This window comes from Pezoporus occidentalis, unplaced genomic scaffold, assembly GCF_034315485.1.
Source record: "Pezoporus occidentalis ecotype Australia unplaced genomic scaffold, CSIRO_AGI_Poc_V1 ctg92, whole genome shotgun sequence".
NCBI classification, from domain to species: domain Eukaryota; kingdom Metazoa; phylum Chordata; class Aves; order Psittaciformes; family Psittacidae; genus Pezoporus; species Pezoporus occidentalis.
Window position 1 is genome coordinate 725,062 of NW_026916284.1, and position 24,656 is coordinate 749,717.

At 56.5% G+C, this 24,656-nt stretch overlaps 3 protein-coding genes across 9 annotated transcripts in view; 1 reads left to right on the plus strand and 2 right to left on the minus strand.

Annotated features, from left to right (window-relative positions):
* Positions 1 to 2,555: 2,555 nt before the first annotated feature.
* Positions 2,556 to 5,008, minus strand: MED20 (mediator complex subunit 20). Its single transcript, XM_062605566.1, has 4 exons — positions 4,878 to 5,008; positions 4,628 to 4,782; positions 4,062 to 4,315; positions 2,556 to 3,160 (listed from the first exon to the last, which is right to left on the minus strand). The coding sequence occupies exons 1-4, from the start codon at positions 5,006 to 5,008 to the stop codon at positions 2,945 to 2,947; spliced, it is 756 nt and encodes a 251-aa protein (XP_062461550.1). The 3' UTR covers positions 2,556 to 2,944.
* Positions 5,007 to 7,338, plus strand: BYSL (bystin like). The gene is made up of 7 exons (XM_062605537.1): positions 5,007 to 5,256; positions 5,331 to 5,466; positions 5,554 to 5,692; positions 5,885 to 6,018; positions 6,130 to 6,290; positions 6,501 to 6,603; positions 6,736 to 7,338. The coding sequence occupies exons 1-7, from the start codon at positions 5,007 to 5,009 to the stop codon at positions 7,082 to 7,084; spliced, it is 1,272 nt and encodes a 423-aa protein (XP_062461521.1). The 3' UTR covers positions 7,085 to 7,338.
* A 1,066-nt stretch (positions 7,339 to 8,404) lies between these two features.
* CCND3 (cyclin D3) overlaps positions 8,405 to 24,656 on the minus strand; it is a 34,288-nt gene continuing 18,036 nt past the window's right edge. For 5 of the 7 annotated variants that reach the window (XM_062605556.1, XM_062605558.1, XM_062605553.1 and 2 more), the window contains 4 exons: positions 17,360 to 17,575; positions 12,462 to 12,621; positions 12,099 to 12,241; positions 9,781 to 10,048 (listed from right to left, as the gene is read on the minus strand). In XM_062605556.1, the coding sequence (XP_062461540.1) occupies positions 9,887 to 10,048; positions 12,099 to 12,241; positions 12,462 to 12,621; positions 17,360 to 17,530 (636 nt within the window). In that variant the 5' untranslated portion in view covers positions 17,531 to 17,575 and the 3' untranslated portion in view covers positions 9,781 to 9,886. Of the gene's footprint in view, positions 10,049 to 12,098; positions 12,242 to 12,461; positions 12,622 to 17,359; positions 17,576 to 19,244; positions 19,501 to 24,656 lie in introns of those variants that run through there. The other 2 variants (XM_062605551.1, XM_062605552.1) reach the window with 2 other exon arrangements.

Below are 24,656 nucleotides of genomic sequence, written 5' to 3' on the forward strand. Positions count from 1 at the left end.
TTTGTGAATCGCAGGCTGAAGTTGGGTTGAGGCACGGCAGGGTAAATGAGGATGCTCCGGAGACAAAAGAGACTCGGAACGGGGCTGGCGCGTTCCCGGGGGGGCCCCGAGGCGGTTGTGTGGGGTGGGGGGTACCCCACAGGGGCCCTGAGGTGATGGGGTACGTGCCCCACAGCGCCACGGGCAGCACTGAGCACAGACGGAGCCTGTGATGGAGGTCACTGCACGGCCCCCTGGTCACACACAGCAGCCGTGAGGGGATGGAAACGTGTTGGATCAGAGACAAAGGCAAGGATGGAGACGGGGCCAGGCAAGGGGCAGGCACACTCGGGGGGCACCGGTACCCATGGGGAAAACTCGCTTCTTCTGCAGCCTTCAAGCACCGTCGGGGGGGGGGGCAGGCAGGAACCTGCTCTCTGGGTCCGTGACCGGTCGTGGACCGCGCAGCACAGCTCAGCAGCATCACATACACAGTTCCCTTGCACAGAGACCAAGTGTCCCCCTCGTCTCATCCCAAGTAAGTTCTGAGGCAAAGCACTGCAATCCACTGGGAGCTGGGGCACAAAGACACTGCGGAGCCTTGGATGCTCCTTCAGAAACCAAACCTTGCCATTAACCCTCCCTTGCTGGGGGCTTTGTTGTGGTCTCTCTACCCCTTCCCTTTCTGAGCAGTGCCGGGGCTGTTCTGAGCCTGCCTGGGCACAGCAATGCAGTCACCCACCCCTCAACTCCACAGCTCCCCACTGCAACAAGCCTGTAACGTCTGCTGACAATTAGGAGTGATCATTAATGAGACCCTGAGGTCTCTAAAGCTCAGCAGGGTGCAGCTGCTATGGAAGCACTTCCCCATATGAAAATGGCACAGAACAAAAGCCACAGCATCCCCAGGGTGGCAGCGAGACCCAGAGCATCCCTCTGCCACCAAGTGAGCCCGGTAACGTCAGCCTCTCCTTCCACCTAAGAGGTGAGACCCACGACCACACAATCACCCATCCCCTTCAGGTCAGACTTCAACTCATGGCAAGCAACAACACTGCCAGCGAGGGGTGCAGAAGCAGAACAAGGGCTGCACAGTGATGCAGGACTGCAGCTTGGCCACCTCTGGATCCGGTGTGTCTGAGAAAACACTGGGGAGCAACAGCAAAACAACCTTAGAGGCTGTGTTTGACAGGCGAAATGAGGGTGGTTTTCAATCACACGGGCTAAATCCGTTAATGTAACACCACTGAAAGCCCCCCGAAGACCTGTTAAGATGCAGACCAGTGCGTTGGAACCATGTTAACCTGCCATAGGGATGCTGGGGGGGGCAGACCGAGGATTACTTATTGAAAACCCAAGTCATTTTGTCCATCAAGAGAGCAAAAAGCCCTGCAATAAAAGCAGTCCCTCCTGGAGGGGGCTGATCCCCTCGCTCACAACTGCAGTCAGCAACAGGCACTTGTGCTAAGACATAAAGGGCTCAGTCCTACCCACCCTCCATGCACGCTGACACCCATGGCTCTGAGGGGGTAACTGAAGGCAGGATGCAGCTCAAGGGGGCCAGGTTTATTACTCTAGGAGCAGTACAATGCGTTAGTAAAGGCACAAAACCCTCAGGGATTGGATGTTTTTTAAAGGTGTGACCAGAGTTCTGCCATCTCTGGTCACAGAATGCATCACTCAGGAATGAATGAAGCAGCAGCAATCCTCAGCAGACCCAACCTTACCATTTAAAGGCACTTTTTTCTTAACCTTAAGCCTTAGAATGGGAAACAGGACAGAAAGAGGCATCCCCCCAAAGACTGCACTTTGTTTCCCCAGCCCCACTTCACCACGTGGAACGACAGCAGGGCGCATCCTCACTGCATGGCCACCCCTGCAAACGAACAGCCGCACTAAAGGCAGCAGGCATGGCATGAGCTTGAGCTAAGAGCTGCAAAACCGCAGTGGATTCAGCAGGTTGAAATCCCTGACACGCTCACAGGACACTGTGGCATTGAGCATTAACCAGATCTCTCTGGGCCCAGCGCTGATTCAGTGTATTAAATGCCCACGCTAAGGGCTCGAGGCTCTTTAGCAGTTATTTGGTATGATGATAACCACAAAGAAGTCCTATCTAAAGAACTCCTTACAGCCTCTTTCCCCCTTGCGCTGCTTCAGAAGGGAGAAGGCTCTTTAGGAGAAATCTCCCTCTGTTTTACTTGCTCTTCACACTCAAGATCCCTCCTTACCCCATTAAACCTGCTGAAGTCCCTGGGATGTCTCAGATGAGCAGTGGTGTGCAGGGACAGGATGGTTATCGCCCACTTCCAGGCTGATCCATGTACTGATCACGAGGCTCCATCAATAGCATCTCAGAGGCAGATTTTAACGCTCCCATTCAGATATAAAAGGCAAGCTAAGGATGCAACAGGGATGCAAGAATTCAGCTTTGCCACAGGGGAATGAGTCTGTTTCAGGGGTATAAACCCCTCGAACCACATCAGAGAGAAAGCTCCGCAAGAGAAGACGTCAAAAGCTGGCAATAAACCCTCCAACCCAGCCCCAGGCTTGCTGTGCGGAAAGACTCCACCTCCTCACAAAACACAGCTTTTTATTTCCATGGAAAATAAAGACACGTGGATATCCTAAAAAGTTTGGGAAAATCTCTGATTTGGTGCCTGCAAGGAGCTTGGCCAGTCTGGGCATGGATTTGGCTGGAATTGCTCCTTTTCCTAATGAGCTCTAATCCCCCACATGAAGACAAAGAACCATCAGCATCACAAGCCCCATCCCAGACACGTTCAAAACCATGAAGGAGGCCAAGGAACACACGGAGAATTCAAGCCCTTTGCTCTGAAACAGGGGGAAAGAGACTGAGAAGAAACACAGCACCTTGGGCTGCTCCAGTGCTGCCTTTCGGAGGGTCCTGATCCCACGGAAACGAGGATGCAGTCATTCCAAAGCGGGTTCCCAGGGATTCCTTTCACCTCATCCCAGCCACAGGCACCTGCTGCTGCTTGCGGATCTTGTTGAACAGCTCCATGTACTGCACCATGGTGTCCGAGGGGCTGTAGATGCTGTCGTGCTTGGTGCCAAACACGGAGGGGAGGCCGGGAGCGTGGCTCCCCATGAAGCTCTGCATGAACTCCATGAGCAGGCTCCAGCAGTCGTTGGCTATCACACACGGGCAGTACTCCACCTGGCAATGGAAACCACAGCCCTGAACCTCTTCCTTCTCTCCACCTCCCTGGAGAATGCTTTGCACAAAGACACCTAGGGATATTTAGCATTTAACAAGGACGGACAAATAGACATGAACAGGACATGCTGGGAACATAGAATCATGGCATGGTTTGGGTTGGAAGGGAGCTTAAAGCTCCTCCAGCTCCAATCCCTGCCACGGGCAGGGACCCCTTCCACTAGAGCAGCTTGCTCCAAGCTCCTGTGTCCAACCTGGCCTTGAACACTGCCAGGGATGGGGCAGCCACAGCTTCTCTGAGCACCCTGAGAAGCAACTCTGGGCAATCCCAGCCTTGGGATTTAAGGACTTCAGTGGTTTTCTGAGTCTGGTCCCAAAGCAGGAGTAGCTGCAAATGCAAATCCTGGAGGAACTCCTCAGAGCAGCAGCGAGACTGCCTGCAAATCCCACCCTGAACTTGAGCTTAGGGTAAACCAGGTTCTGTTCAACCCCGGCTCAGCAGCAGCACTAATGCTGCGACACGGGTGTTCAGTGCAGCAGAGGAAGGAGTCATTCCCCAGCGCTCTGCCTGCTGGCCAGGAATGTGCAGGAGCAGCGGGATCATAGCTGTGGATCAGGTAATGGGATTTGTGTGCTTAGAAAAGCTGGTTTTGAAGGACTTTTCAGCACCTAATTCCCAGCTATCTTAAGGACCGTTGGGTACCAGTCCGGCGGGATGCCTGATCAACCTCAAGCGTGCTCCTAATGCTGCACATTGAGACTTCAGGGAGCTTTTTAGCCTGGTTTGGTTTGGTTATTGACACTTCAGCGATGCAGAAGGCACAGGGCATTTCTCCTCTCACCAACATGGTATTTCCCTGCCTGCCGCTGTGCTTCAGGCCCTTCACATTCAGCTTCTTACCTCCACGGATATCCCACGGGCGCTGGGGCCCATGGTGACCGTGCCCACCTTCACCAGGAAGTCGCAGTACTGGTAGCGGGTGCCCCTGGTCTCTATCTTGTTGGCTTTGGCGTTCTGGAAGAAGCCTTTGAGCTTCACCATGAGGATGTCGAAGTTGGCGTCCGCGATGAGGCAGGGGCCGCTCTCGAAGAGCGCGAAGCAGCTGAGCGGGTACTCGGAGTTGTGCATCACGTACATCAGCTTCCCCGTTTGCCCTGCAAGCAGACCAGCGGGATTTGGGCTGCGAAACCACCACTCCCGTCCTTGGTGGTGCTTTAGAGCAGCATCCGGTTTAACCTTGTCCTCCGGGTGCCTTTCATGCCCGGGTGCCGCTCACATGCACGGTGTCAGCAGTGAGCAGAGTGATTTGGGGCTTAAGATTAAACGTTAAAGAGGAGGAAAGAAACCAAACCTGCAGCTCGAGGATAACACACCAGCACCCCCGGGGGGGGGCTGGAGGATGCGCTGGAGCCGAGACCCCCAGGTCAGCAGAGAGAAGAGGAGAAGCCCCGCTGCCCATCACTGACCCTGGGTGCCGATGGTGGACGCTGCCGTGTGGTAGGTCTCGCAGTCCACGCAGAAGGTGCCCTGCTTCTCAGCGCCCAGCACCTCCAGCTTCCGCGTCAGGAGCTCCACCGTCTGCTGCACGCTCTTCCCCTCCGCCACCGGCACCTGCGACACGCTGCAACGGGGGAGAAGGAGGGATGAGAGACCCGGTACGGACCCCCCCCTTCCCCCGGGGGACTCCCATTCCCCACCGCCTCCCAGCCCCGGTACCAGGTCACCCCCATCCCGCCCGCACGGAGCCAACGCCGGAAGGGGCCGAGCCGCGGCGGCGGCCCCGGAAGAGGCGGGTCCGGGCGCACACGCGTGGTCCCCGGTGCCGGTTCTTCGCTCCCCAGCGCCATGCCCAAGGTGCGGCGGACGCGGGGCCCCGGCCCCGGCCCCGCTCCGGGGCTGCCGCTGGCGGAGCAGATCCTGCGGGAAGCGGCTCCTCGGGCTCCGCGGGCGGGCGCGCAGGACGAGGACGAGCGGGAGCCGGGCTACGTGGACGCGCGGCTGTCCCGGCGCATCCTGCAGCAGGCGCGGCGGCAGCAGGAGGAGCTGGAGGCCGAGCACGGCCCCGGTGTGCCCGAGCAGCGCAGCACGGCCCTGGGTGAGCCCCCGGTCCCGGCCCCGGTCCCCAACGCGAGAGGCCCCGGGCTCAAGCAGCGCCGGTCCCCTCCGCAGGCCCCGGTTCCGACTCGGAGGACGATGAGGAGTGGCCGTCGCTGGAGGCGGCGGCGGGGCGCGGCGGGGAGGTGGCGGTGGACCCCGAGGACGAGGCGGCCATCGAGCGGTTCATGAACAAGAACCCGCCGCTGAGGTGAGTGCGGCGGCGGGCGCAGGAGCGGGACCGAGCCGGGGGTCGGTGGAGGTGCTGAGCACGGCCCTGACCCGAGCCCTGCCGCAGGCGCACGCTGGCGGACATCATCCTGGAGAAGATCACCGAGAAGCAGACGGAGGTGGACACGGCGCTGTCGGAGGGCTCCGGCTGCCCCGTGCCCCAGCTCGACCCCCGCGTCCTGGAGGTCTACAGGGGGGTGCGAGAGGTGAGGCTGCCGCAGCTCTGTCCCATCACCGTTGGTCGCTGAGCACCCAGGCTGCTGCCGGGTGATGCTATGGGCATGGGGTGATACCGGGATGGCTTGTGCTCACTGGGGATGCTTTGGCGTGGTTGTGAAACAGGTCCTGGTCTTGGTGCCCAAACGTCGCGGCTTAGTCTTTTATCTGCATCTTTTTAGGTGCTGTCCAAATACAGGAGCGGGAAGCTCCCCAAGGCATTTAAAATCATTCCTGCCTTGTCCAACTGGGAGCAGATCCTCTACATCACGGAGCCGGAGGCATGGACAGCGGCTGCCATGTACCAGGCCACCAGGTGAGGTGGTCTCTGGGATGTTTTCCCTGTTTCTTTCCATAGCTGGACCCAGGTTTGCAGAACCTGTCCCCTGCCTGGCTCCATCCTCACTCTGTGCTTTGCTTTTCCCAGGATATTCTCATCCAACCTGAAGGAGAGGATGGCCCAGCGGTTCTACAACCTGGTGCTGCTGCCGCGGGTCAGGGATGACATTGCAGAGTACAAGCGCCTCAATTTTCACCTCTACATGGCTCTGAAGAAGGCTCTGTTCAAGCCAGCAGCTTGGTTCAAAGGTACTTGGGTTCTCTGGGAGGTCGGTGGCAGGTTAGGAACCATCTTGGCTCTGATCTGGGTCTCGTCTGGCAACCTGAGGTTCAGGGCTGGTGGGAGCTGCTGGAGGAGCTGTTCTTTCCTGGGTTCAGATGTGTCCCAGGGTGGGAGAAGGGGCGGTATCACAGGGTGATGGTGAAGGATAGGAGCTGCCTGACCCTTCCCTTCCACAGGGATCCTCATCCCGCTGTGCGAGTCGGGGACCTGCACGCTGCGGGAGGCCATCATCATCGGCAGCATCCTCACCAAGTGCTCCATCCCCGTCCTCCACTCCAGGTAAGGTGCTGGGTGGCAGAGATTCTCCTTAGGGACCCCAGCACGATGCCTTGGGTCTCCCCTTCGGCATCTCGGGTTGGGATCCAAGGCTCAGCATTTACCTTTGCCACCTCTGCCCCCGTGTCCCCGCAGCGCGGCCATGCTGAAGCTCGCCGAGATGCCCTACAACGGCGCCAACAGCATCTTCCTGCGCCTGCTCATCGACAAGAAGTACGCGCTGCCCTTCCGCGTGGTGGATGCCCTCGTCTTCCACTTCCTGGCCTTCCGCACGGACCAGCGCGTCCTGCCCGTGCTGTGGCACCAGAGCTTCCTGGCCTTGGCCCAGCGCTACAAGGAGGACCTGTCCTCGGAGCAGAAGGAGGCTTTGCTCGAGCTGCTCAAGTTCCACAGCCACCCGCAGATCTCACCGGAGATCCGGAGGGAGCTGATGAACTCCAAGACTCGGGATGTGGAGGATCAGCAGCCTGCAGCCATGGAGTGAGCAGGGACGGGGGGGGAAAGCCACAGCTTGAGCTGCTCCCGGGATGCTGCTGGATGGAGTTCTCAGTGTGTGAATGAAGCCGTGAGGAGCTGGGCAGGAGCATCCGGCCAGGATCCTGCTGCCCCAAGTGCTGTGCCCATAGAGCTGGCCCGTGCTCCCTGGGGCAGGCAGAACCTGGTGCCATCAGCGCCAGGGAGGGTTTGGCTTGTTCCTGTGTTGGAAAATAAACCTGGAGCAGTGTCCATGGTTTTGGATCCACGGCTGCATCCTGCGTGGTCCTCCCCTACCCCATCCTGTCCCCAGCAGGTGGCAGAGCAAAGCCACCAACCCCAGGTACTGCAGAGCTGCAGCTTCAGTCACTGTGCTGGTGCTGTCCCCAAATCAAGAAGGGACTCCTGTGCCCTCCTCTTCCCTGCCCAGGCCCTGGCTGTGGCTTATTCCCTCTGTGCTGCCCCTGCATGATTGGGGGGACAGGGCTGGGACCCCCAGACTGTTCCCAGAGCCCAGAACCACTCATGATGGCAGGGGGCTTGGAACTGGATGATCTTAAGGTCCTTTCCACCCCTAACTATTCTATGATGGGGAAAAGCAGCCCCTCCTCTTAGGGCCTGAGGGTTTCCTGAGGGCTTCGCTTTTGATCCCCCCCATCCACAGCCTGCACTTTCCTTCCTGCTGACTCCACCAGCAGTGCTGCACTTCCCGTGGGGATCCACCACCAGTGACACTGCAGGGTTTATGCATGGCAAGTACCCCAAAACCAGCACAGGCTCCCACAGCCACAACCCGCACCAGGCTCTGCTGCTTCCTGTCGCTGCTCTCCAGTGCTGGCACCTTCTCCCATGGCAGCAGCAGCAGCTCAGTGCAGGAAGTGACAGGGGCTGCTTGCACCCCGAGTGCCTGCTCCTCGGCTTCCTGAGCTTTATCTCCTTTACAGCAGCCAGAAGCTGATGAGCACGAGCGATAGCCCTGGGCTCGTGCTGCACATCCAGCGAGCTGTCACCCTCCTGCAGCTGCTGCTCCAGTGCTGCTCAATGGGCCTGGGTTTGGTTCTGCATTCACCCCCTAGCATCCCTGAGCTGCTCCAGGGCCTCATCAAGCACAGTGCGATCCCCTCACACCCCACCACGGCTGGAGCTGGCTCCTGCTCCCTGCTTCATCCTGTGGCCGCAGGAAACACAGGGCTGGAGCCCACAGGGACCCCCCCCTCACTGCCAGGGTTGCTCCATGGGGTGACCCGAGGCAGGGCTCTGTAAGGGAAGAGGAGGCCAAGCACAGCCCCAGGTCGCAAAGGGAAACCCCTGAGGCCTCCACACTTGTTCATAAAAGACTTTATTGCAAATCCCAGACACTCCTCTGATGCTCCCAGCAGCGGGAATCTCGCCTGTGAACACCAAACCCACTTTACTCTTAAATTAAAACTCATTTATATATATATATGTATAAAAAAAGGGACATTTTCTCTGTGGACAGACAGGCTCCGTGGCCCCGCGCGCAGGAGTTGGTTCTCCTCATCCCAAGGAATGGCAGCCCATTTCCCACCTGGAAAAAGACTCTTTGTTCCTAGTGGCATCCATATAGGAAGAGTTCTACCTCCTTTTCCACATCCCCCAGGGACAGCGGCCACGGAGCAGCACCAACCAGCCTGCCTCAGCCCTAAAGGGTCTCTCTGGCTTCTCCTGGTCAATACAATTCCAGTCTTGAAGGGGTCTCTCTTAGGGAAGCAGCATTAGTTTTTGCTGGGTTTTCTTTCTTAGAGAAACACTTTTTATCCAAACTAACAGACAGGATCGACAATACACAAAAAGCAGGAATTGCTTCTCAAGTGCGCAGCAAAATCTCCACCTTCCCACTGGGATCCCTGTGGGATTTACTCGGCTCCCGGCCCCGAGGCGTGGAGATGCAGCTCAGACTATAGCAGCAAATGTATTTCTTCAACCCTAGTCTGATTTAAGCTACCCAAACCACCAACCGGCCTCCAAGTGCGGCTCCCACTGCGCAGGGAGCTCGGGAAGGGGATGAAGGGGGAAGGCACTCAAAGGGGAAGGAGAGGAGAGCGGCAAAGCCCTGCGAGAGGGAGCTCCAACTCTTTCCCCTCCATTCCCAGCAGTGAACAATAAATTAAGCAGCCTCAGCAGGCCCAAACCTCACCTGAGCCTGCTGCCCAAGGCAAGGGCTTCGCTCCTGCCCTCCCCAAGCAAGACACCCCCCCCCCCCAAAAACCCCAAACCTAACGGCAACAAGAAACAAGCCCCACGTTTTGCCCTCCAAGCAGAAGCAGCCACACCACCCCCCCAAGAGCCAGAGCCCTCTGGCACAAAGCAATGGGGACCAAGGGACACTGAGCCCCTGCTCCCTCCTCCAGGCCCCCAGTCCTCTCCCTCAAGCCATGCGGGTCTGCAGCCTGCGGAGGGAGTTGAAGGATACAAGGAGTCAGGTCAGGTATCCAGGATCAGAGGCTCTCCATGATCGATGCCCCACACAGGGCTGGAATTCATCACAGTGAAACACCCCCCCCCCTTCCCGAGGGGGTGGTGAACAGCAACGTGAACTGAGCAACACTTTACAACTTCATTTTGGGTCCCGCTGCCCCTTCCCAACATCTCCTGGGCCCTGGCATCACCCAACAACGCTCGCTTCACCCCAGCTACCTGCAGCACTGAGAACCAGCATCCAGCTCCACACTGCCCGCAAGCAGAGCACATCCTCAGCAGCCGGGTGGTGCAAGGCGGCGGGGGGATGCAGCGACCCTTGGGCGTGCAGGGCCCGATGCAGCGGGGCTGGGCTCTGGGGACGTGGTGGTGGTCACAGGTTGACATCCGTGACGTCTGTCGGCGTGCCGGTGGGCTGGCTGCCCGGGTACGCGGCGCTCTTGGAGGCCCGGAGCTCCTGCGGGGTTTGGGATGCTTGCTTCAGGCTCTCGGCTAAGGCTGCCTCGATCTGCTCCTGACAGGCCTTCAGGCAGTCCTGTGGGAGAGGGAGCGACACGAGAGCCCTCAGTTCTCTGCCTTCCAAGTAGCTCTGGGCTTCACGTCTGCCCCATGGAGCATCTAAACACAAAGCAAAGAAGCCTTTCTCCAGCAAGGGGGCATCTCCGGCTTCTCTGGGCTTTAGGCCCCGTGTTCTGGTTGCCTTCTCCCTGCTTGAACACATCCTTGAGGAACAGACATTGTGCCCATCAGAGCTCCCAAGAGGAGTCGTGCTCGTGCCTGATCTGCTCCATCCTGTGTACAACAGCCCCGTGCGGGCGGGTGTCAGCCTTTACAGGCACCCAACAGCCACAGCACCACACACCTGGGTCCTTACTACAACAAAGCAGCGGCCATGCAGCTTCCCACGAGGTTTTCACCCTCCTGCTCTGCCCCTCTGTGACCGGCCCCCAGCACTGGGGACACCCCAGGCCCCAAACAGGAAGGTGCAGGGGGCTGCGAGCAGGGGATTTTATTACAAATCAATTTATTAGAATTAATAAGTCACATAATTAAATCACACACCACCCCCCGTTTTCTCCCCACAAGCTGTAACCAGGAGGAAACTCCTCCACTTGGACACCAGGAGCCATAGGAGCCATCACAGGCCCGCTCCTGCACCCACCGAGGGGACGTTTCGCACCCCAGGGCTGGAGCTGGACACGGGCGCCCGTTGGGGATCGTCACCCCCCAAAATCTCTTACCAGGAATCACCGGCGGTTCTTAGAAACTGACAGAGGATGTGGTGAGTGAAAATAGCAACTGCCTCCTCCCTGCCCCGCTTCCCGGCACCCCCAGGCCCGGGCAATAGCACACAAACACAGCCTGGTTTGGGTGGGAAGGGACCTGAAAGCTCACCCAGCTCCAACCCCTGCCACAGGCAGGGACACCTTCCACTAGAGCAGCTTGCTCCAACCTGGCCTTCAACACTGCCAGGGATGGGGCAGCCCCTTGGCTCTGCACAGCCAAAGCTGGAGCTGCCTGGGCCCTCTCCAGTGGGCAGGGAGCGCAGCAGGGATGCTGCTGGGCTCCATTCCAGCTCCCACCTCGGTGCCTTCCCTGCTTCCCACCTGTCCCGTGCCCCAGCCCCTGCCCCATTCACCACAACAGCAGCTTGGGAGCAGCCGGCGGCTCTGCTCCCCGCTTTGAAGGGCTCTGGCAAACAAAACAGCTTAAAGCTGCACACAGGGATCAGGACTCCCCCCTGCCCGTCCCTCCCTGCATGGACAAAGCCTCAGTCCAGCTCCTGGCGCTGGTGTCAGGGGACTGAAACCGACCCCGTGCCCGGCTGCTGCCTCAGGGCTGGGGCAGGATTGATCAAAAGGGGCTCCTGGCAGGAGAAAGGCTCTGGATTACATCCTGCACTGGGAGTGAGCTGGAAACAGAGAGCCTGGTGGGGTCCCCCTACCCCATCCAAAGGGCAGTGGGAAGGATGGCTCCCATCACCCCAATATCCCCAGCAAAGCCAATGCATCCTGACCCCCTTCCCATGGGAGCCTGGGCACCTGCAACCAGACACCGGTGGAGGGGAGCAGATGCTGAGCCCAGCTTCTCCCTCTGCCCCATCCCACCTCGTCAACCTGATCCCAGCAACACCTGCCTGTGCAGGGAACAGACCTTCCCCTTTGTGCTGCTTTTCAAAGGCTCTGCGCTTGCCCCAGGACTGAGGGTGATGGCTGCATTTAGAGATGCTCACTCAGCTCTGGGCACTCCTCAAACCAAGATCAGCTTCATTAGGAAGAGCCTGACTTCATAGAACCAGAGATCAACCACGTTGGTAAAGACCTTTAAGTCCAACCATTGCCCAGCACTGCCAAGGCCACCCCTAACCCATGGCACTGAGGCCTCATCTCCACGCTGTGTGAACACTTGCAGGGATGGTGACTGCAGCCCTGCCCTGTTCCAATGCCTGAGCACCCTCTGGGGCAGGAATTGTTCCTCAGCTCCATCTAAACCTGCCCTGGTGCAGCTTGAGGCCGTTCCCTCTTGTCCCATCCCTCTAAGAGGAGCAGGCAGCAGGAGCAGGCAGGGTTTCCTTGGGCACTCACCACCTCGGTGCCGGTGATGCTGGCCAGGAGCTCGGTCATGGCCTCGCTGCTGAAGTCGCTCACAGAGACCGTGAGGCCGTGGATGGCGGCTCCGATGCTGCCCGTGGCGATCATGGATGGGGGGTACATGGCAAAAGTGTAGTCTAGAGCCAGGACAGGGACACAAGGGGTGGGAAGAGGCAGCAGTTAGTAAGGATGCACACGGGCCTGCAGCTTCCCTGGAGAACCAGAGGGATCACACCAAGGTGCCTCTCCCATTTAGCACAGAAACCACAGGAGCACAGAACGCTTTGGGTTGGAAGGGACATCCAAGCCCCCTGCCCACAGCACCCCAGGGTGGCTCCAGCAGGAGCAGGCACCCACCTGTAGCACACAGGGCGATGAAGGTCTGTGCGTGCTTCTTCACCAGCTCCATCTTGTCCTTCGGCAGTGGGAGCCGATAGAGGATGTAAGCCAGGAAATCATTGGCGATCACCGAGACCAGGTCCCACTTTAGCTTCTCCAGGACCAGAATCTCCCAATCCTGTGGGATCAGATGGACAGCACGTTCTACAGTGGGGCTGGGGCAGGCTCACTGGGTTCAAGGGCAGATAGGACCAGGGCTTGGGACAGTAGAGTAGTGCAATCCAGGAGGCAGGGAAGAAAAGAGGGAACATCCCTGCTCTGCAGCTATGGCACAAACCCAGCCTTGAGCTGTTGTAAAGCCAGGAGTAAAGATTAGCAGAGAAAATGACAGATCTGGCTTCTGCTTCCCAAGGAGCAGTGGGATTAGTCTTTAACACTCCTCTGCTTTGCCCACAGAGGAGAAACCAGAGCAAGGAGCAGTAGGCACCATTCCCATTTTCATTCATCACTCCCAGTTAGGTGCTGGGTGCTGCTGTTGTCTCCGTTCATGCTGTGATGCTCTCTGTAAGCATCTGAGCAGAGGTTTCTGCAGTATCCTTCCTGAGCAATGTGCAAGCTGGGAAGAGATGATGGGAAAACCGAGTGCCCCCATGGATTTCAGCTGCTCCTCTTCATCTCTTCCAGCGCTGGGCATTAGACCCAACACCAAGCACTTGGCAGCAGCATCACCCGACAAGTCCTGGTGGTACCACAGAGGTACCAAAGCACCCATCCAGTCAGGGCAACCCCATGATTAGAGCCTTAGCACCAGATCTGGGTGCCAGCATTCAGCTCCCTGCTCTGCCATCAGTGTCAAGGTCTATGTGACTCAGCTACAGCAGCAGCTGAATCCAGCTCAGACACGCCATGTCCCCCCCCTAGCCAGGAGGCCCTGCAGTTCCAGGTCTGGCAGGCCAGAGCTGAACTGGGATTTGTATCAGGTAACTCCATTTCAGGCCCTGGTCCTCCCCAGCAGAGCAGCTATTCTTCCCCCAGCAGTTTAGGGTTACAAGGGCAGTGCTGCTCACCAGGGGCCTGCACAACAGATGGGGTTGAAGAAGTGAGATTTTCCTAAGGGCACAGCTTCATTTTCTCCCTTTTATTTCTTAAACCCACGTTTCCCCCTTACACAACAGCACCCTTTGGAGTTGCTCAAACTGCAGCATTGCTCAACCTGCTCAACCCCCTGCGAGGCCAAACGTGCCGGGTGCCATTGCCCTCCCTGCACTGCTCCCACCAGGACACGCTGCTCTCCCACATGGGTGCCAGCCTGCCAGGCCCAATCCATAGGATAAAAGCAAGAAGAAACCTGGGGATGAGCTCCAAAGCCTGAGGATCACAGCACAGGTCACCGAGTGCCTGGTTCAGCCTGGGGATGGGAACAGAGGGATCGGAACACAGGGGCTGGAACAGGGATAGGGCTTGGGGAGAACACAACAGTGGTGAAACTGCAGGAACACAGCAAGGACAGAGCCCCTGGAGATGGAGAGCTCCATGTGTTGTCCCTGTCACTCATCTGGAACCCACCAACGGCAGGGAAAGGTGGCTGCTGGCTCCTGCATCAGCCCAGTTGCCTGGGATGGGGCCCAGGACACTGCTGACACCTTCAGCATCACTGCCCAAGGGTGAGAGGTGGAGGCAGCTCCATAGAGAAGGACAAAAGGAGGACTTGGAGATGGACGCTCCCAAAGCAATGCCAAAGGGGATCACCACACCCCAGAGGAGAGCCTCTGAGCAGAGGCAGCAGCAATCCAGCACCATCTGGGCTCTTGCTCTTTAGGCCTATCCTCCCAGAGCATGCGGTGTCCACACTGGTGTGGCAGAGCTCCTGGGCTGCTGGGACACATTCTGCCCTAAGGAGAAGATCCAGGGTGCAGAGCAGCTCAGCCATGCGGAGCTCAGGGAAGCCTCTCTCCTGCCAAACCACCCTGCTTCTCTCCTGCTATCCCTGGGGACTTCCCGCTTTCCCAGCAGCGTGTCCTTATCCCTGAATCCCTTCATCTGTGGAAGCAGCAGAACAAAAGCTGCAGGAGACAGGTCTGCGCCTGCAAACATCCTCTTCCTGGCATTCTGTTTTGCACCAAGTGAATCAGTCTCTGCCCAGCTAATGGGAGAGAAGAGGAAAAGTGGGAAATGTCCCTTTGTTTCTGTGGCCTGCAGAGCCCATCCTCCTCATGGAAGGGCTGCAGGCTGCCCACTGAGCATCCCAGAGCTGGGAATGCACCAGTTCCCCGGGCGAAGCTCCCCAGGCCTGGCCAGCATCTCCAACCTGGAACTGCACAGCAGCCAAGCTTCCCTCTGCGGGCTCGCTGCCCTGAGCCTCCTGGCTGCATCCCACAAGCACACAAACAAGAGGAGGAAAGCAGTGACCATTTCCAAGGGGATCTCAGAGCACTGCCCTGCTGCAGTCCAACAGCCTCAAGCCCCGGTTGCTGCTGCGCTCTCTTGCTGACAGGCTCAACTCCCAAGCAGAGACTGGTTTACTCCATTCAGAGCTCTGCAAACCCAGCCTGGGCTGTGACAGCCCCAGTGGCCTCTCCCCATGCAGTGACAGTTGCTGTGTTCACCCCTCACAACCCTGTGCCTACAGGGAGCCTGTGAGAAGCCCTCTGGTGAAGGTCAGCTCCCCCCCCTGCAGCAGCACTGCCTGCAGGAGAAAAGGAAGTTGTGCTCGAGTTCCTCACCCCACTTGATAAGGTGCCACCTCACATGAGCCCCGGCTCGATGAGACACTGCCTGGTGCGCTCTCCAGCTGACTCAAAGAGGCTGGAAGATGCTGCTGGTGCTCTTTGGCACCCACCCAAGCCAGTGCTGAGACTGAGCTACAGAAATGAGCAGCCGTGAAAGTCCATGTGCAAGTATTTAACGTGGGGCGAATGTTTGCTCCCAGTGTTCGAGTCTGACAAGGTGCCAACATCAGGTGCAGGAACAGCCACATCCACCCGAGCAGAAGGTAGAGCAGTGAAACATGATTGTGATGGGAAGTGCTCCATCACAAGCAAACATCCCTTCCCACTCAGCTCCTGGCTCCTTCACTCCTGCTGTCCCTGCTGCTCCCTTCAGTACCTACCCCATGGCTGGATCCTGATGTCGTTGCCAGGCAATACCTAGCAGTTTGCAAACAGGACCTTAGGTGAAGGATTTCAGCAGCAAGCCAATGTACTAGGAGCAAAGCAGAGATGAAGGTGACCTACAGCTGCTCTCCCAACCTTCTAGCAGCAAAACAGCCTCTTGCAGAGGCCAGAAAAGCCTTTATACGAAAAGAGAGGTGGGTTAGATAATGCCCTCGACGGAAATCCAACTTCCTCCAACTGGACAAGTCCCTTGTTGCATCATTTCCTTCTCCCTAGAATAACTTCACCAAGATTTTGTTTCAGATGTGGCCCTTCTAAAGCGCTGAGCTGGTGTCAAGCATCCCGGCAAGAGGAGGAAGCAAACCACTGGGAATGGGAGGCAGCTTCCTCTGCAAGGCCGGGAGGATGCGCTGCAAGCCGGAATGGCAGCGATCCATGAGAAGAGGCCAGGATGCACCATTGTCCAAACCTTGATGAAGAAGCTCCCCTTCCCCTCCCCACCCTTTTCCACTACAAGACTGTGAAAGAGAAGTGACATTAGCACAGAGGAGGAAAAGAGCAGCTCGCCCGGGTTTTGTAATCGGGGTATTAACTCTTGTCAGGTCCCAAGGCAAAGACAAACCCTTCATGGCTCTTCAGATATTGCTTCCACTCCCTCTCTACAATGGGGAGCAGTGGGAGACTGGAGCAAGATCTGCTCCAAACAGGGTTAAACAAACAGGGTGGGCAGGGAAGGATGATCCTGGGCTATGCAGCATCTCCTGCCCAGACATCCACAAACACCTCAGGGCTGTGGCTGCTCATGGTGCCTTTGCCAAACACTGGGAATAAACCCCTGTGCTTTCCCCTTGGGAAAGAGAAAAGGGATCTTATGTGCCTGGAAAAGCTCTCTTTGGCCATCCCAAGAAGGTTCTCTTGACCCCCAAAATGAAGCCATTCTTGTCCATCTCTACTGCATATCGATTCCGGAGCAAGAGCAAAGGAAAGGCTCCAGAGATGTTGCATGGGCTCTGCCTGCCCCTCAGTGCTCTCCTTTGGAAGCTATAAACACAGCTCAAGATTCAACTGAATAAAACCAACCTCACTGAGAATAAAGCACCAAAACCACTGGAACGAAGCACAGGGAGAGGTGTGGAGCTGAGGGGGGGTTCCCAGCCTTCTCTGGCGCTTGGAAAACCCACGTTCACAGCAGAGTTCCCCAGTTACCAGAACTGGCTTCCGATTCACACCTGAAAGTCTTGCGGGTTCCCTCCCACCCCGGGGATCATCTCACCCACCCCAGCCCCCCAAGAGGTGCTTTAGAAGGCTCTGACTAACCCTGAGAACCTCTCGCAGGCAAACGGTCTCCAGGGTGTTTGTCACTCGGAGCGGGGCGGCCGCTTCCTCCTCAGCTACCGGCACAAAAGGCCCCCAGGAAAGGGGTTCTGCAATTTCCACCCCGCCTGGCAAAGCTGAACTCAAGAGCTTTGGATCTTTGCTTTAAACTCGTATCAGTCTTGAGACTGATTTTACCCGTTAACTTTCCACTTACAGCTTCATTCCCCCCCTCCCCGCTGCTTGGAAAGGAGTCTGTCACATCACAGCTTCCCATGGCAGAGAGGAGGGAAAGGTCTTCACCAACAGACATCACACCCAGCAGGGCAAGGAGGAGCAAAGGTTGCTTGGAGAATGCAGAGCAAGGTGAAGAAGTGAGGAAAGAATAAGAAGAGGAGGCATGGAGGCAGGGATGCTGCCAAGCAGCAGGATGCAGGAGATAAGAGAGCTGGGAGGAGGGAGAGGGCTCTTGGAGATAGGGGTGGTTACCACGAGCTGCTGAGGCGTGATGGAGTTGTCTGTGTAGATGCAGAGCTTCTCCACGGTCAGGGGCATGGTTTCTCGTAGCTTGGAGGCCAGGAGCATGCAGACTGCTCCCAGGAGCTGCAAGTGGCTCTTGCGCACGGGGACTGAGGACAGGTAGCGATCCACGTAGTTCATGGCCAAGGGGAAGACCTCTTCTTCACACTTCTGCTCCTCACACACCTAAGGATAACAAGGAAAGGAGGTCTGAATGAGCACAGGACTCCCCAGAGCCTGCCTGCACCACAGCTTCAAAGCTCCTGGTTGCGATGGAGCTTCACACTGTATCTGCAGGGCTTCAAAGGCACCTTAGAGCTAAGGAGTAAATTAGCTGCAGGTGTTAAGCCCATGATTTTGGTGGGATTACACCCAGCTGGAGATGGAACAGGGCAATTCCACCTGAAATGGTGCAGAAGAAAAGTCCTCCACCCTTGGCCACTTGTACCACAGCCATGACCAGAATGCAGGAGCCCTGCATTTCATCCTCTGCTCTTATTTCTCAACCAGTATCAAAACACTTGTCATATTTTACTTCCTTCTTTCAATGCAACCATAAAAAACACTGTGGTTTCTCCTCACAGAGCAGCCAATGCCACCATTCTCCTTCCAGCAGCACCGAGGACACTGACATGCACGGTCACCATCACTGCCAAGTGTCATCTGCCTCTTGACTGCCCATAGGGCTTCACAAAAACCAGGCTCCAAAGCACCACTCCCTCAACCACCCCTCTCAGAAAGGGAATTGCAGAAACAGAACAATAATAGCAGGGAAAGGGAAAAAAAAAAAACAACTTTAAAAGCAAGATGGTCATTATTTCCTTTGACAGAAGCAGCTTTTGCAGCAGCAGCGGGGTGTGGAGCAGGCAGGCTCTATCCCATGTCATTTGTCCTTTGCAGATCTGCTCTTTCTCTATTGAGGCTTTGGCCACCTCGTGGAGAGGCCCATGAGATTCCCTCCCTGACCCCCCAGAACTGCATCCTGCAGAGAGCCCCATACAGTTTGGATTTAGGGAAGTAAATGGCAGTGGTGCTGCTTTCCTCCTTTGAGCGGGCACTTTCAGCCCTGCCCAAGCACTGCTGAGCTCTGCCCAGTCGTGGGGAGCAGGAAGCAAATGGGGGTGCCAGCAGCACGGCAGTAATGGCACTTGGGCCACAACAATCCCATGCAATGCTCCAGGTGTGGGGAAAAGGGCTCGTGAAAGGCCTAGAGCACAAGTGTGATGGGGAATGGCTGAGGGACCTGGGGGGGGGGGAGGTCAGTCTGGAGAAGAGAAGGCTTAGGGGGGACCTGATCACTCCCTACAACTGCCTGACAGGAGGATGGAGCCAGGAGGGGCTGGGTTCTGCTCCCAAGGAACAAGGGATGGGACAAGAGGAAACGGCCTCAAGCTGCACCAGGGCAGGTTTAGATGGAGCTGAGGAACAATTCCTTCCCCAAAGGGTGCTCAGACATTGGAACAGGCTGCCCAGGGCAGGGCTGCAGTCACCGTCCCTGCAAGTGTTCACACACCGTGAAGAAGAGGCCTCAGTGCCATGGGTTGGTGGTGGCCTTGGCAGTGCTGGGCAATGGCTGGACTGGATGAGCTTAGAGGTGTTTTCCAATGGAGCTGGGGCTGTGATTCCAGCAGCAGCCGGCGCGCAGATACCGCCCTGCTGCAGGCTCCTTCCTCAACCAGCAACTCCCCCATACCGGAGACCCGACCTCCGGCGCACCCCGAGCCCTGAGGCTTCGGGGCTTTCCTGTCCCCTGGGTCGTCCCTCGCACCCCGAGTCCCCAACAAACAGGGGGGGACGCTCCTGCCCCGCACTGCGGCTGGAGTGGGGCAGGCAGCGTGGAGGGGGGTGCCCGTACCTCCAGCATCCAGAAAGCCAGCATCTTCCGCATGTAGGGCTTGATCTCCCGCTGCACGCAGTGGAAGTAGGAGGCGCGGGGACTGTACCGCTCCTCCAGGCTCAGCAGGTTCTGCAGCACCCGCCGGTCCCCCAGGAGCTGCGGGTCGTGCTCGGCGCGGGGAACGCGGGGGACGGCTTCCACGCACAGCAGCTCCATGGGCGCGGCGGGCAGGGAACGGAACGGAGCGGACGGGAAGGGGTGAACGCAGAAGCAGCCTCCCCACCGGCTCCGCGGACGCCGGGAACAGGCGGCGCAAGCCGAGGGGCGGAGCCACCGCCGCCTCCAGCCAATCAGCGAGCCGAGCGGCAAGGCGCCGAAAGCGGGCGGTGGCCACGCCTCCGGGGGCGGGGCGAGAGGCGCGCCGGCGGGCTGACAGCACGTGGGGCCGCTGCTGCCATGTTGGAGCGGAGAGGGAGCGGACACCGGGACCAGGCCCCCCCACACCCCGGGCTCACCCCGTCCCTCCGCGGCGGCACCACGTCCCTCTCCGGTACCCCCTTTGCTTGCAGGGTCCGCTGCCCGCTCTGCGCAGGGCAGGCAGGCTGCAGAGGGACAGCCCGGGGGCTGCGGCGAGGCTGCTGTCAACCCAACCATCGCAGGTCTAAAAGCAGTTAATTCAGTATTTGCTCCTCTATCTTTTTTTTTTGCCACGTGTGTCTGCCCCAAGTCCTTCAAGGCTATGAAAACAATCAGCTGTGTACATACTTGGAGCCGGTCCCTACAAAGGCTTCCACAAGTTCCCCTCGTGTTACTCCTGGTGCAGCTCCACAGGAGATAGCGACCTCAGTGTCTGCCCAGATAAGGCTTTGTCAGGCTTGGCTGCGTTTTCCGAATAATTAACAATTGTTTGGAAATGCCTTTGCAAACTGTACACTGAGCAGCCATTCCTCTGGGGATTTCAAAGTCTTTGGGGTCAGTTTGCACTGACTTCCACAGTGCAGGATTTGCTCCGTGCTGGTACCTGAGTTCGGTGCTGGCTGACCCAGCAGTAACTGCTTTCTAGGCTGAGAAGGTGAAGGCTGCCACTCGGGACACGTTGCTCTGATACGGTTTATACCATACAACAATTCTCGAACTGGAAAGGGGAATGGATTGCCTTCAAACCTGCAAATTAAAACCTCCTCGCATTAGCTCAGGGGTCTGATTTTAATGTGAGCTCCCAATCCCAGCTCCAAAAGCAACCTGCCTGATGGAATGACCAGCCTGGATAAGCCTCCTCGGCACTGGGATGGTGCTACAATGCAGCATTTGCAGCAGCAGTTGGAACCAAATGATTCTAATCACAAATGTGAGAGGTGGGACCAGCAGCAGCTCCTGCTCTGGGCTCCCACAGCCACCCCTGGCTGCTCACCCAGCAATGGTTCCATCGTGCATGGATGGCCCTGTCCATCAGTTCCCAGCACAGGATTCCTGGGCACAGGGAATGGGATGGACACAAGGAGGAATCCTGCAGCCCTTGGGGAGCAGACTGCTCCTGTTCAGAAAGAAAATGGAGCAAGGAAGGACTTTTGGGATGCAGCACCATGCAGAGGGGACTCAGTGGAACACCCGACTGGTTCTGCTGGGGTATCCCTCACTATATACACACGTAACATAGTTTTAAGCCAAGGACCAAAGCACCAAAGAAGTGATGAGCCACAACAGCCATTCCCCCTCCCACAAGTCACTTCTCTGGGTGTCATTTTGACACATTTAGTACTTTCCCTGCATTTTCAGGCATCTAAAAAGAGTCTCTTAATGCAGAACAAACACACCAAATTAATAAGCATTAAGTAAAACAAGACTGAAGCCTTTGTTCTGCCTCCTCAGGATTTCTGTTGTTGTTGCAAATGGAAAACATCTTTTTGATCAGAGGTTGCGAGGTTCCACTGGTGACAGTGAACACAGGTCACACACAGAACACACACCAGAATCCCCTTTCTACACATGGCTTTGGTTTTCTGCAAGGGATGTGACACTGCCTGAGAACATCCAGCATGGAGATGGGAACGGGAGGAAGGAGAGGGGGTGAATAGATTGATCCCATCCCTGCTGCTTAAAATGAAAAAGAGGAATTTGAGAGGAGATTCTCCCATCCCTTTCCCCACTTCCTTTCACCTTACAAATAAATCTTCAGTGGTGTGGGCAAGAAACATCTGAAGAAGCTATGGGATACATGTCTGCGGACCAGCCAGCTGCTTTTAATCTGGGATGACCCCCCCCCGGGCTCTTTCATTGTGAGCAGCATCCCCCACTTGTGAAGGGAAGAGAAGGGCCCCATGGCCCACATTTATAGTAAAAATAGACAGCAGCTATTTGCTTTAGTCAGGCAAAGGGAAACCACAGCACTTGGGTTCTTGGTCCTTCTGGTTTTTGGGCTGTGCCTGTTGAAATTGAAAGTTCTAGGCCTTTTCCCAGACTTGATGGTCGGTGACCCAGTGCCTGGGACACCACTGGGCTCGGTGGCCGCTGCGCACACAGCGGCACAACAGGGCCCATTGCACAAGGAAGTGTTCCCTCCAGATGATGACTTGGCAAAAGCGAGGCCTCTGCAAGCCACAGGATCAGGCTTGGAAAGGGCAAATTACAGCCTGTGGGTGTCCCAAAAAGCCTCTTGTGTGGGTGTGCGGAGGGAAGAGAGAAAATTCCAGGAAAGCCCAATTTTGGTGGCTGCTGCGCAGAGATAGGCAGCTTCCTGGCTTTGGCGACATCAGGAAAGGAAATTCCTTCCGAGTGAACTTGAAAACCCCTGATGGGCTCCAGACTTCCAGGATCTCCAACCAGCAATGTTGTTCTTCGCTGAGTCATAAGGGAGGGCATTTTGGGGGTATGTTGATGATGAATTTAAAAGAGGGACCAGCAACTGGAGCTTTTAAAGGGGACAGTGAGGATGCTGGGCTGATTCTGAGGGGCTGCTGGTAGCATTTGTTGGGATGGCCATTCAACAGGAACACATCCATAAGGTCTTTGCTCCAGGAGGTTTTGGTCCATGTCACTGTCTGGCGATGCAGGCTGTCAGCCAGCAGGATTTGCACCTTTTCTGCACTGGTTTCTATGTCTTTTATATCTACCTTCAGCCCAATTTTGTTCTACCAAGAGCTGAGCGCTCTTCCTCCTGGGTCATATTGTGACTACGGTATCATCGGTGACACTGAAATGAAACTACTTAACATACACCGAGGACTTGAAAACCAAATCCAATGAGCAAATAACTATATCATTTGCTAAAGGAAATCCCCCAAAGAGAATGAAAACCAGGTACCATTTTGTGGATGTGTGAGAAAGGGTGAAGATGGTATTTCGCACTTCATGGTTTTGTGATTTCAAAGCACTTCAAACACAGAATCCCAGCCTGGTTTAGGTTGGGTTGGACCTTAAAGCTCCTCCAGCTCCAGCCCCTGCCACGGGCAGGGACCCCTTCCACTAGAGCAGCTTGCTCCAAGCCCCTATGTCCAACCTGGCCTTGAGCACTGCCAGGGATGGGGCAGCCACAGCTTCTCTGGGCACCCTGTGCCAGCACCTCAGCACCCTCACAGGGAAGAGCTTCTGCCTAAGAGCTCATCTCAGTCTCCCCTCTGGCAGGTTAAAGCCATTGCCCCTGGCCTGTCCCTACAGGCCCTTGTCCAAAGCCCCCTCTGTATTTCTTGCAGAGCCCCTTTAGCTATTGGCAAACTGTTCTATTATATCTTACATACGATTTCCCCCAAAGGGGAGAGATTTTTGCAACTATTCCCAGCAGGACCAAGGGCTGTGGCACACAAGGGCTGGTGAGGATGGAGCAGAGGAGCAGGTCAGGCCAGGGTGCACATGAGTCGCAGCCCATGGGCATGGGGAGCTGAGGGTTTCCTGCACTCAGTCCCATGCTCAAACACAAGCCTGCTTTCTGCCCCCAGAGCTTTCCGCATCTTACTCATTCCTAACACAGAAAAAATGCTTTCACTGAGCTGAAGGGAAGTTTGGGTTGAGTTCAAGTTTAACATCTCACCCCAAGGACGTGTTTCCTAATACCTTTCCCATTACTGGCAACCACTGCATTCCCTTTCCTCTGACTTGGTCAGGCTTTTGAATGTAACTAATCACTTTGGGGTGATATCATCTGAAAACCCAGCCTCAGCCATGCTTAGATAGATCCGGTGATGATGAGGATTCTGAAGAAGATAAAACTTGCTGCTTTGAAGGCCAAAGTGCAGCTTTTCCATTAACTGAAAGCCCCATCTTGGGCCAATTGTCTCTTCAAACAAAACTAAAACTAGGACTGTTGATGCTCTTGGGGTTTTTGCTCTATCCCTGCACCTGAGCATGCCTGTTCTTGGGCTATAGATCAGCTTAACCTGAGATTTGGCTCCAAATGAGCCAGCCCAGTTTCCCTCAGCAAACCATTGAGGCCAGCAGAGATTTCAGTGTAGTTTCATCTGATGTTTTATGGGAAGCATTAGGACAGCTTTGCCTTCATCTGTGATTTCAGCAGCTGGTTTCTGCCTTAGTTCCTTTTCCTAACAAAATCTAGACGAAGTCACCTTTTCATTGCCTCAGACTCATGAGCCACCCCCAGGTGAAGGCTCAGTTTTGCTCCCAAAAGGCACATTTCAGACACCAGCCAAATTCAGCTGGTAGAGATTGAAAGAAAGAGCAGAGAAGAAACATGCAAAGCTGAAACCAATCAATTTCAGAAGGCAAATGGGGCCTGGAAAGCCCCCGGGGGGTGGGGGGGATATATTTAGTTCATTTTAGGGGATTATCTGTGGCTGCCAAATATGCAAATTGCTATAAAACACTGCCCTGCAATTTTACATCTCCAACACATCCCTGTTACAACACCCTGCCCTTGTCCATCCTTCCTGCCTTCCCCTGCCCTGAACTCATCTCCCTGCCCACGTCTTGCACAGATCAGATGGCTTTGGGTTTCTCTAAGAGGTTTTGCTTGCACGACACCATGCAGCTGATGTGGCAGGAGCGAGGCCTCTTTGCCAGCACAAGTGCCAGGCAGTGGGGCTTGGCCAGCTCCAAGCTTCCCAGTGGTGCAGGGAGAAAGGGAATGTGCTGTGGCTGTCCTGGAGAAAGAACCAGTCCTGCCTGGGGAAGTGAGGAGGAAAGGGAGACCTTAGAGCAGCTCCAGTGCCTAAAGGGGCTACAGGAAACCTGGAGAGGGGCTTTGGACAAGGGCCTGAAGGGACAGGCCAAGGGGAATGGCTTTAACCTGCCTGAGGGGAGACTGAGCTGAGCTCTTAGGCAGAAGCTCTTCCCTGTGAGGGTGCTGAGGCGCTGGCACAGGGTGCCCAGAGAAGCTGTGGCTGCCCCATCCCTGGCAGTGTTCAAAGCCAGGTTGGACACAGGGGCTTGGAGCAAGCTGCTCCAGTGGAAGGTGTCCCTGCCCGTGGCAGGGGTTGAAGC